Source organism: Myiozetetes cayanensis, unplaced genomic scaffold (genome assembly GCF_022539395.1).
Source record: "Myiozetetes cayanensis isolate MyiCay16 unplaced genomic scaffold, myiCay2020 scf2-11, whole genome shotgun sequence".
NCBI classification, from domain to species: Eukaryota; Metazoa; Chordata; class Aves; order Passeriformes; family Tyrannidae; genus Myiozetetes; species Myiozetetes cayanensis.
Window position 1 is genome coordinate 25,494,517 of NW_026087411.1, and position 12,342 is coordinate 25,506,858.

The 12,342-nt window shown below is 35.5% G+C and overlaps 1 protein-coding gene across 3 annotated transcripts in view; it reads left to right on the forward strand.

The window, feature by feature from the left end:
* PLEKHH2 (pleckstrin homology, MyTH4 and FERM domain containing H2) overlaps positions 1–12,342 on the forward strand; it is a 51,938-nt gene that overhangs the window by 24,931 nt on the left and 14,665 nt on the right. For all 3 annotated transcript variants that reach the window (XM_050314490.1, XM_050314488.1, XM_050314487.1), the window contains 11 exons: positions 642–717; positions 1,182–1,276; positions 1,906–2,050; positions 4,230–4,366; positions 5,422–5,532; positions 5,792–5,878; positions 6,401–6,559; positions 7,215–7,295; positions 9,789–9,968; positions 10,783–10,891; positions 10,992–11,104. In XM_050314490.1, the coding sequence (XP_050170447.1) occupies positions 642–717; positions 1,182–1,276; positions 1,906–2,050; positions 4,230–4,366; positions 5,422–5,532; positions 5,792–5,878; positions 6,401–6,559; positions 7,215–7,295; positions 9,789–9,968; positions 10,783–10,891; positions 10,992–11,104 (1,293 nt within the window). The remainder of the gene's footprint in view (positions 1–641; positions 718–1,181; positions 1,277–1,905; positions 2,051–4,229; positions 4,367–5,421; positions 5,533–5,791; positions 5,879–6,400; positions 6,560–7,214; positions 7,296–9,788; positions 9,969–10,782; positions 10,892–10,991; positions 11,105–12,342) is intronic.

Sequence of the window (12,342 nt, forward strand, 5' to 3'; positions counted from 1 at the left end):
GTAACCACTCTACGACTCACAATCTAGACAATCAAGGTGACAGAAGACAACTACAGATTACAGAAGTTATTGATCCCATTCCACATAAAATTTTAAAGCCATCAGTCAGGATATTAAAATAGATATTACAAAAATTACAGAAAATCCAAAATTAACTGTGTCAAGACTCACTGATTCTGCAGTTCCAGTGTCAGAGATTTATTAATGATTCAGAGATGAATAATGCATTAATGTAGCAGCTTTTCTATGTATATATTTTAGTGCATTTTTTCTTTATAGATTTTCTTATTGTAGTCTTCTAACGCAAAATGATTGAAAAACTGTCTTTTAATGGCATTTCTCTGTTCTTAAGACACAATCTTCCATTAAAAAACATTCTTGTTATAGCTTCTTTGGCACCTGATAATAGTATTTTTAAAAGTAAGTTACCTACAGGGCAAGCATTGTATGAAAAATGTTGAAACAGACTATGAATATGATAGGTATGGCATATAAAAGAAGGATGCATTTTTCAGCTGCTGTCATTTTGTGAACCATTTTAGCATAATAGTTGCACTAACACAAAGACTAGGAGGCTAAACAGAAGAAAAGTATTTGTTGTGTTTTAATTATGTACCATCAAATCCATTCTGCTTGTATAGGAAAGCAGAATTTATGCTGTAGCCAAATCTGGTTTAAGGATGTCTGAAGCTTTGACCCTGGAAGCTTGTAATAAAAGTAAGTGGTTTAGTTGTTCATTGTCTCATCAAAAAAAATTCTATTCTTACGGTGATATGTAAGCAAGGACTTCTAAAATAATTTTATGAAGATTTAGTTATCAGTTATTTAAAACCTAGATTATTGGTTATCTTTCCATAGTCTACCTTACCTCTTGATTTTGTGCTGAATTTGTACATTGTTCACTCCACTTTACTTTGCAATTCTTTTTGAATATTCTATACGAGGTACCAAGGTAAGAGCTTATACTTCCAATTTAAAAAGGAATAGTGTTCATGACTGCAGTTTTATTTACGCTTCTAAAAACCATTGTAAATTTTAAAAGGTTATAAATCTCCCATCTAAAACAGCTTGGGAGTTAGTTTGCTTTTTATAGCAGTTAACACCAAAAAAAATCACATTTGAATTTGGTTAATTGAGGGGTAAATTAAGAAGGTAATTTATAGAATATGTTGCTTTTTCAGGTGCTGTTTCACTAACTTCATGCTCCATATCCGGATTATATACATCCCTGATATATAAGAACATGACCACTCCTGTCTATACCACTTTGAAAGGGGTAACTGTATTATTGTTTAAAGGAAATTTTTAAATACCATGAGGCTTCATATCCAGGAACGTACTGTTTTACATTTGATACTACCATGCCAAGTATGTTGTACATTGATGTTTAGAGATCACAGAACCCCAGAAGTAATAGAAATGTCAAATAGCTAGGGAAAAAAATACTGCTTATGAAATGTTACTAGCCTAGGTCAGTTCTTCTTAGGTTCCTTGCTGATTTTTTCCAAAGGCTTGTTAATTATTAAACAGAACCACATGGTGTTCAATGTCATAATTAAAAGCATGTGTATGTAGAAATTCGTTGTGTCAGTGCCAAAGCTGTTTCTAGTCACATAACCAGCAGTAAGTAATCACAGCGTTGTTTGTTTCTGACAGTCTTTTGTGATTTGGAAAGACCCATGCCTTGAGCTACCTCAGGTTTCTGTTTTCAAGTGTGGGTGTGTTTGAGTATACAGAGGGCAGAGGGAATTCAGTTTCATGTTAATATTTGTGTGCCAAAACTCACAACCCAAGCAAGAAACAGCTTTGAATATTATGAAGCCAACAGAGCTCTGCCACAGTATGAAGGAAATGACTGATAGCCTTTATGCAAGGTATCAAAGAATGTTGTGTTCATTTATGCAGAAAGCAACTCAAATAAGCAACAGCCCATTTATAGATGAGTCATCAGGATCAGAGGAAGAAGACAGCTCTCGGTCCAGCTCAAGGACTTCTGAGTCTGATTCTCGAAGCAGAAGTGGTCCAGGTAGTCCTCGGGCTATGAAACGAGGTAGGCAAAACCATAAGAAAAGGAATTTCTGGCAAGTTTGGAAAACTAGGCAGTTTACGTGATCTTCTTAGAAACTGATTTCTTCCTTAAACAGTGTGGATGTCTTAAGTTTAGGCTCTTATCTCAGCTCTCAAAGCTGATCTAGATCTCGTATTTCAGCAGAAGAAAGGACTGTTACACATGGCTTCTTTTTGTTGCCATTACTATAGATGTCTTTTAAGGCAATTATCTGGTAGCTGGCTGTTGTTGGGGTAAAAGTGACTTGAACATTTAAAGCAAGAAACACCATTCTATCTATACTCTGTCATGCCAAGGGCTTCCTGTGATCTTTAACTGTAGATAAGTAAAAATGATGTAGAGAAAAACTAATTACCATCAGAAAAAACCCCACATATATTCAAGTTTATAAAACGATTTGCACGTGATCAGAAAGCAGGTGGAAAAGTTTCCTTATCAAATTATTTAGTTTTGTCACTTCATGTAATAAGACACTTCTTCCATTTTTATAGTGATTGTATCAAGGTCCCGTGCAAAAATTTAGTTACAACACTTGAATCCAGTAATGTCCTGTGTTTTGTGGAAGACAAATCTCACAGTTCTAGGTAACTGCGTGTTTTCCATCTGCAGAATGAAAATAATGTGCTTCGTAACATTGAAAGATAGAAGTGCTTCCTCATGCGGTGACATTATCAGTGTGATATCCCTGCAAGTATTTCTTCACTGGGTGAATCAAGGGAGACTAAGATTCCAGTGAGGCCAAGTGTTAAGATCCTCCATTATAGAAATGCAAAATAACATGACTTAGTAGTCTCTGTTATACACATTAAAATCCCAGTTAGCAGGAGCTCCGTTCATCCAGCCTGGAGCAGACTGACAGAGCCAGCTGCTGGTCCAGCTGGAGTTTTCCAGTGCCAGCCACATGTGGACTCCAGTCCTGTTTCCAGTGATGCAGTTAAAGTTTTGCTACATTAATGTGAAAAGGACCCATAGTTCCTGCTTTTTAGCAACTCCATCTTGCTGAGTGAAAACCAGTGCCATGGCTGCAGACACATCTCGTGTTATGTGCTCACACAACAGGAAAGCCAAACTGGGTAATTTAAATACAATTTATATCCATGCCTGTAAAGTGGAACCATTCCTTTTGTTCATGCTTTCTTCCTATAAAACTGTCTTTTCATTGTTTCACATGTGGAAACCATTCTTAACCACAAAACATATATGTACTTATTTTTGTTGAGATTGTTTAAAATTCTAGGCAGTCATTTCACATTTCATCAGAAGCATAATTAACTTGCTGCACTTTTGTTATTAAAGATCCTACATGAGAAGTACCCACTCTGACAGTCCAGGTGCTTACAAAGCAATAAATGAGAGAAGCTTTTTTTAAAAACAAAATTGGCAAATTAGTGTGGAAATTAATGAAACAAAGGAAACAAGGCCTCTTCATTTCAATCTTGGAGAGTATAACCTTGCAGAGTAAAAACACTAGTCCTTACAGGAGGACATATTCACATGTATGAAAATACTTCTATGAAGAGTGAGGGAGAGGTTTGAACTTGTATTGCTGGCTCACTAGAATTGAAAACAGTGTGCATTTTTTTCAACATTAAAGCTAATAAACTCTAAAAACCACCTGAAATCTGGAATTCAATTTTTTGAGAAAATCTCAGTATAAAAATTCATACTCATTGCAAAATACAGTCCACTACAGCTTCAGCACAGATCTTGAGCATGGCTTTTTAGTATGCAAGTAGATGCATGAGAAATCCAGATACTAGAGCAAATGATAGAAATGGGAGGGGGAAAGCTGCTTAGTTTAATTAAAGATCCTGTTTTCATTTTCTAGAGAATTAGTATGATGCATGGCACTAACTCCCCCCTTAAAAAAGCTGTGGAAATATAACAGAAGATCATAATATATAGAAGACATTTATTTGTTATTTAATTCACAAGGAACTTAAACTGTTTAATTATGACTGAGAATCAGATATTAGCACTGTGGTAATAGTTCAGTGTGCTGATATTTTAAAAAGTCCTTTGTTCCTGATAGATTTATGTTGATACTTGTGTTTGTCTGCAGATTCTATTCAGATATTCTTTCTGCATGGGTGTTCTGACCTCAGTTGTTTGTAGTGTAATAAAAAATACATTAAAAATTACCTTTCTTCTTTTACCGCAGGTGCGTCTCTGTCTTCTGTGACCTCAGAAAGTGACTATGCTATTCCTCCAGATGCATATTCAGTAGATACAGACTATTCAGAGCCAGAGCAGAAACTTCCTAAGACCTCATCCTCATCTAGTGATAATGGAAAAAATGTGAGTACTGAAGTTCTGTGAAGAAGTCCACCTCTGCTGCTATATGTATATTTATATTTCTATATTCAATCTTGCTGACTCACAGACTGCCTTATGAGTACAAATAGCAAAATACACCAACAATAAGTTAACTGTATAAAACTGTAATTATTGAAGGAAAATGGAGAGTAATTGTGAGCTTTCTATATAATAAAGGAAAACAGGTCTACAACTCCAGAAAAGAATTCAAAGTATTTAAGATTTCCTTTCTTGGAACCAGGTCTAGTATCAGATTGCACATGAAAAACTAAAAGCAGATTAAAATTATTATTTGAATATTCAGGGAATTAGAAGGGCATTCCAAGAAGGAGTTGAAGTTTTAAGTGGAAATCTATGTACAGTAATAAGTTTCTATATTTTCCTCATTCAGGGAAAGCTTTACACATCAAAGAAATCATAAGTAGCATAATATGCAAGGACAGGTCAAGGAAACCAAACCATTATGGGGTATTGGTCTGTCCCCAGGAGTATTTAAATTGCTTCTATTAGTAGCTAGTTAACATACAAGTGTATTGATTGCCTGGTGATGAAAACTATTTTAAGCTTTCTTCACAGAGGAAAAACTGTGAGCTCTGTTCTACAGGTGTACACACTAAAAGTTTGTCTGTGAGGAGCTCTGAATTACAGTGCTCTTTATGTAGTCTGTAGGTTAGGCCCTGAAGCTGGGAAAAAACATATTTATTTTATATTCATTTTTTCCGTGTTTAATATAAATAATTAGAAAGTAAAATCAGAAATCATCATAATCTTCATTCTTTTGTATAGTTTGGGGCAAATCATTCTCCTTCATATACTTTAACTGTAAATAGGGATAGTTACCCCATGTGCATGTCATTTGTGTTAATTGATGCTTGTAAAAATTTTTTGTTGGACTAAAAGTCTCACCATGTACTGTAATTATTATTTAACATTCTTTTAAGTCATTAATATATCTGTGTCTTTATTTTTAAATATTTCTGAGGATATAGGTATATATGTGTGTCTAACTACTTTTTACCTACCTTCTAAACAATCAGGAGCCTTTGGAAAAATCTGGATATCTGTTAAAAATGGGTGGTAAAGTAAAGACCTGGAAACGACGGTGGTTTGTGCTTAAAGGAGGCGAATTACTATATTACAAATCTCCAGTAAGTACATGTAACTTACCTACTGTTTTAAATTACATTTTTTTACTGAGAATATAGGGCTGCTAGAAGGAAAAGATACATTTCTGGTGTCTGAGCTGTTAGAGAGTGATTCAGGACTCATTTCCTCAAGAGGTGTACAAGGTACTCAATGCTTAACTAGGAACTATTTATCCAGATTAATGTTTAAACGAGTTGTATAATTATTTGTTGCTATTTGTTGGTAGGTTTAAAATACTCTTTTTCCATTCTTTCCATACAGAGTGATGTCATTCGAAAACCTCAAGGTCAAATTGAGCTAAATGCATCTAGCCATATTGAAAGGGGTGATGGAAAACAAACTATTCAGGTGCCTTTATTTTCTCCTCTGTTTTTGGCATTCCCTCCATCCCCAGAATCAACTCAGTCCCTATTGTACTAGAAGTCCAAGTGTGGACTTGGAATTCAATAATAAGTGCCCTTTGTTTGAAACCAAAGAATCATTTCAGTTACAGAAAATATAAAAAGGCCATGGAGTCTTGTTTGTATTGCTACAAAGGTCAGTCATCACATATGAGATAGAAATAAGGAGAGTAGTTTTGGGGCCAGCCATTGAGGTTGAGAGAAGTCGTTTATCTGAAAGGAGATAAAATTGAGTTTTCTCAACTTGGTGTCCTGGAACTTTTCAGATAAAGACTTAGAAAGGGTCTGTCTGCTCTGCCTGGCTATGGAATGTTTCTGCCTGGCTATGGAATTAATGAAAACTACTTTGGGGAAAATAAATCCCTCAAAGCTGTGAAACTACATTGGGTAGTATATGTTACAACGCTCTGCACTGTGGGGTTGAATGTATAAAGTTCTTGAAGCTCAAGACTCTTCTGTTACTACATAGCTGACCACAGAAAAACGAACATACTACCTGACTGCAGATTCTCCCAACATCTTAGAAGAATGGATCAAAGTACTACAGAACGTTCTTAAAATACAGGCTGCTAGCCCACTCTTCATAAAGTCCGAAATCAAGCCAACCATGAAAGGATTACTTACAAAGGTAGGAAAATTCTTCTTCCCCCAACCTGCTTTATTCCATATTTTTTAATAACAATAGCCAGAGGAGAATGGCCCTACAATAAAACAAATACAAGTAAACCAGATGTGTATTTGCTTCCTCAGTACTTTACAGTGTGAACAATCCAGAAGGACTACCCACTCACCTACTCTGGGCAATTTTTTTTCCTAGTTGCTTGATTTGATTTGGCTTTTGGTTTTGTCTTTTTAAGTCATTAGTTCCTGTGCTGAGATCTCCATTTGCACTTCAGTGGTATACTAGTTCAGCATATGTGTATAGTGGAGTGCTGTCTTTTTCTGTATTACTCACTGCGACAGATTATTTCAAGTTAATACAAATATTGAATCAAAAGAAACGTTTTTCTTTCAATTATTCTGTTTCCTTAGCTTCCATTAATTTAGGTCTGATTCAAAGTCACATGAAAAACACTGACCTTATGAGGTTTTAGATGAGCATCTCATCTAATGCTTTGATTCTTATGCCCTTAATAGAGTTATGAAGTTTTAATTTTTTGTCTAACAAAGGGGAAAGAATTTGAACCAAGGCATTTATTCCCAATACTGCCAAAGTTCAGAGGTGGTGAAAACTAGTCTGTGTTTTTCTGGCTGTGCTTGTTCCTAATGTTCTGTAATCACAGGTGAAACATGGATATTCCAAGAGAGTTTGGTGTACCCTTGTTGGAAAAATTCTGTATTATTTCCGTAATCAAGAAGACAAGGTAGGTCCCTTACTTGTTTTTTCAATGACTATAGACTTTAAACAGTAACTTATAGCTTAATTAAGGTACAATTGCCATAGGCATTGTGCACAGATTGTCAACTTGGAAGGTTCCTACCTAACTGCTACTAATCCAGGGCACACCCTTCAGTCTCCTTCTACAGGACATGATACATGTTCTGCATCCCATCCCCAGCTGAAGGGGGACACTGATTTGCTGACAATTCACTTGTCCCTTTCTGACAGGCATGAGACTCATTAGAGAAGTCCTAGCTGTCATGTACTTCTGGAAAGAGGCCCTTTCTAATATATGTTTGCAGGGGGCAGTGACTGCAAGTTTCAAGAATTTAAATGTTCTTTTTATCCCTCAGTTGACTTCCAAATCCTGCTCTTTGGTATGTCACTGTACCTCCATAGTGCTGCAAGAGCTAGGACACTGGCTAGTCATAATTTTCACCTGTCCCTTTGCTCCTAAGGCATTGTATTTTGTCAAGAAATATCTTTCTAATGGAGGTGGGTGAGAAACTAGATTTGGAACAGTCCACTGAGCCATTATAAGTAACAGTTAAAAAAATACCCAGAAATTTTCATTTTTTAACTTCTGTCCTAAGCAAATAATCACAATGGAGCCAGTAATTAATAGTTTCTATGTAGAGCTACTTATTCCCTTTGTCATCCTTTCCATTTCTAGCCATTTTGAAACATTCAGCTAAACCTTATTTCAAGAACTATATGCAAAAGATAGCAGTAACCATACATCAAAACATTTTTTTTAAATTAAAACAATGTAATACAGGAGTCAGGAATCACCTAACTAGAGTATTAATCTCTAGCTCATCCTAAAGAGACAATAAAATAAACTCACAATTTCTCCTATGGATAAGTCTCTGTTTTTAAAGTATCTGAATTTACACATTTTTACCATTGAAGATTTTGGGATTATAGCATGCCCCTTAGAAGCATTTAAGAATTTTGCTGGATTCTTGTGAATTTCCCTCACATTTAGTAGAAGTTTGGCTGCCCTTTTAAAGTAAAATTGAAACTAATTTGCTAACTTGTAATAAAATAAGGATGTAGCTTTTGTAAGCAAAATATGTATGAGAAATTTCCAAGGCTAGTTAATTTCTAATGTTCAACAATTTGCTAATTAAGAACATAACTTTCTGTAGCTGAATGTGTCTATGCAGAAATAAATTACACAATCTGCAGTGGTTAATACAGTAATGGAGTACATTTAAAAGGCTTCCTTTCAAAATAGAATTCAAATTAAAAAATGAGCCAACTGTGTTTTAGTTAAACTTGGTAAATAAATCAATCTTGACTACTTCCATGTGAAATGACATCTTTTGCTTCTCAGAATCTTATCTTGTTCAAAAAGTTGAATGCTTCAGAAGCACTACAGAAAATACAAATCACCACATGCGTCTTTAATCCTCACTAGTGAAGGCACTGGAGCAAAGGGCCAGCACTGTGTGATGCTTTCTTCAAATGACAGTATTATTAACAGCTCATTGTAGTAAATCACTGTTCCAAGAATCCCACCTCAGATTGAGTAAAACTTGCCAGCTACTCTCCAGTATGGGATTTTCAATTTTTAAAGAATATTTTTGAGAATCCTCATCTACTTTTCACTGCTGTTGTGGTTTCAAGACAACTTACTTCAGTAACCAATGCTTCTTCACTGCACCATTAAACAACATTCTTTTGAACATCCTCATGTCTGAATGGCTAGAGAAAGAACAGTGGGGCTGTGAGAAAGGAGGGAGCTTTGCATAAAGTAGCCAGTAAGACTGTCAGCCTCTGTCAGTACTGTCACCCAGTTGTGAAGGTTTCATGCTGTATTTATGTTCGTTGTCGCTTCCTGTTAATGGCTATGAAATAATTACTTCTGTGAGAATTTCCCCTTGAATGGCTTTTTAACGTACATTTCCTAATAAATGATGCAAACTACATAAACAACTCAACAACGAAGTACTGTGATCTATCAGACTGGAGAATGAAACCAACTGGAAGGTCTACCACACAAAAAATTTGCTTTCTGAATTTATAGCATGAACAAAACAGAGACATCAATAATACATTACTGCCCTCTGAAATAACAAGATCATAATTAAAGTTCTAGGCTTGATGCAGGGAATTTTTGCTTGAAACCAGGTCTGGAAACTCTGAAGAATGACTTCTCTCACCCTAACAGACCTTTATTGCATTACTTATGTACAGAAGCAGAAAAGAATTTTTGAAAATCTCACCTTCAGACTTAGGCAGTTGTCATTCTCCTTTTGCTCTCTGCAATAGATGGCATATCTGACATTCCTGGGCAAAACTGAAAATGAACACTTACAAATGAGTATTGATGGTAGTTCATGGTTTTCCTTTTATTTGCAGAATAAGAAAAAAATTGTGTATAATAATAAATACAATAATATGTAATATAAAATCAGAGTGCACTGAAGTGAGTATTACCTCTCTCACCCCTTCTCATATTTGCTTTTAGTTTCCTCTTGGCCAAATCAAGCTTTTTGAGGCAAAGGTGGAAGAAGTTGATAGATCCTGTGATTCTGATGAAGATTATGAAGCTAGTGGTCGCAGTTTATTATCAACTCATTACACTGTTGTTATCCACCCCAAAGACCAAGGACCCACTTATCTTCTTATAGGATCCAAACACGAGAAGGTAGTAAATGGACATTTTTATTGAGTTTCAGTAACACGTTTATGGGTGTGGTGCTGTGATATGAATATTTCTTGAGGAGGAAGAAGGAGACCTACAAGTTATATGGCTTGTAGTTTGATATAATAAGCAAGGAGAAGGTTCTGCTTTTCTAACGTCGATCAAAGTTTGTCTATAAATCAATGCTGCTGTGGGTAAGCCATGTTAAAATAGACAAAAATAAGCAGGCTGCCTATATAAGTAGGTGGTGCAGAATATCATATATGCTGTAACTGGAGAATTTTGCTCACATACACTAACTTGTAGACAGACCCGTAGCTGACCTTCTGGAGAGGTTTTAGGGTACTTGTATCCATATTCACTGAAAAGATTAACAGTAGCAAAGACTGTCGGACTTAAGTGAAGGAGCAATGAGAGGTGTGGTTAAAACCATTTTTATTATCTTGCTGCATTGTTCTCAACTAATCTTGTTTTGCTTTCTGCCCTTATCCCAGCCAGATAGCGAGATATCCCAGGTTAGTGGGATCTGGCAGTGATAAAAAGACACTTATGTAAGCTTTTGGAAGAGGAAAGGAAGAATGACCTGATAATTAGATGTGATTTCTGAGGGTAAAAACTTACGAAGAGCACCCTGTCCAATCTTCCTTGCTTAATGTTTGTAACAGAGAGACCATGAATACATGTGTATTCAACCAAAGGCAATCTCCTTTGGGTTTCAAAAGGAGTGCATGGTAGTGTTTGAAGTTGAGAGCAAAATCCTGACGAAGCAGCTCCTTCCAACATGGAATGAGTGAACTGCTCTGTTTTTCTGATTTAGGACACATGGCTTTATCATCTGACAGTTGCAGCTGGAAGTACCAGTGTAAATGTTGGATCTGAGTTTGAACAACTTCTTTGCAAATTATTAAATGTGGAAGGTGATGCCAGTAAGTTTGTTTTCATTTCAACATACTAATCTTCCAGTGCTTATTTACTGAATGTACTTATGTACTGAATTAATTGCAAAACCTTTTTGCATCCTTTTAGCTTCTCAGATTTGGAGACATCCTACCCTTTGCCATAGCAAGGAAGGAATTACTTCCCCTCTAACAACATTGCCATCAGAAGCCTTGCAAACTGAAGCAATTAAATTATTTAAGGTAAAACCATAGCAGATGCCTTTTTGATTTACTGACTATTTTAACTCTTAGCTAAAGAATGGATATTAGCTGGCTTACTAGGAATGTTCAACAGATAAGGAAAAAGAAAAGAGAAGTTTACTTTTATTTTTAGTGGAGGTAACTACTGGACAGAAGTGGAATGGCCTCATATTATCTCACCAAAGACTATCACTTCCGATGTAAAGAGATCACTTTTGGTTGTGAGGAGCAGTTTAGGCTTCAGCTTCTGGCTTTCCTACTTATTTTGTATGTTACTGATAAATTGCAAGTTGCTAGAAAAATCCACGGCCATCATGAATGATAAAATTTTGTCTTGAAGTTCATAGCTCCAAAGAACGTACCAGCTTTGAGAATGGACAGATCTCTGCATTCAGAAAACTGTAGCTGAAATACTGTTGCTTTCATTAAATTCTGGAGGAAAAAATAATAGGCGAAACTTTTGTCACAGATACATTTAAATCATCTGGGAGACATTTTAAAAATCGGAAGAAAAAGCAAAATTTAAGTTTAAGCAAGTTATAGACTACTTCAAATTGAGATAGAAAACAGAGATTGTACTGCTCTTTTTAATAAAAAGAAAATATTTTCCTATGAAGTAGCTATTCTTAAAAGATGGATTAGATATTCAGTAATATATATGGAGAAAATATTCTAGAGCAAAATTATTAAAAGTGTTTCACAACATTTTTTTGAATTCACTTTTAAAGATTTTTATACACCTTTAAAAATATGCATATGTATATCTCCCAGGAGTAGTGAAAAGGCCTTATGACTAGGAGACACATAACAGATCATAACTGCTGAGCCACAGTTAGTTTCTTGAAAAATTTTGTCTGCCACTAAGACCTTACATCTTTCCCAGTTAAAGGCCAGGTAGGTGAGAGTATTATGATGCAATGCCATTAACCTTCTTTCAGGTTATAAAGTCTATTTCAGAGACAAAATAAAATTTTGCTGTTCTTTTTTCTGTATGTTGTGAAAGAAGTTACAATTTGGAAGGCGTGGAGCTTGGATAAATTAATTTTCTCCACAAAACTTGAACAAATCTAAAGACCAAATTCCCTGAAGCGTCAAATATCTGGAGAATTCTGATGTCATGGTTCAGATCTAGAAAGGAATTCAAGACAAGCATTGTATGTTTAGTCACGGCCACTTGTAGGCAAACTTTCCAGATGGTTTCTCTGAAATGTTTGAAAGACTTTAAAGAAGTACATCCA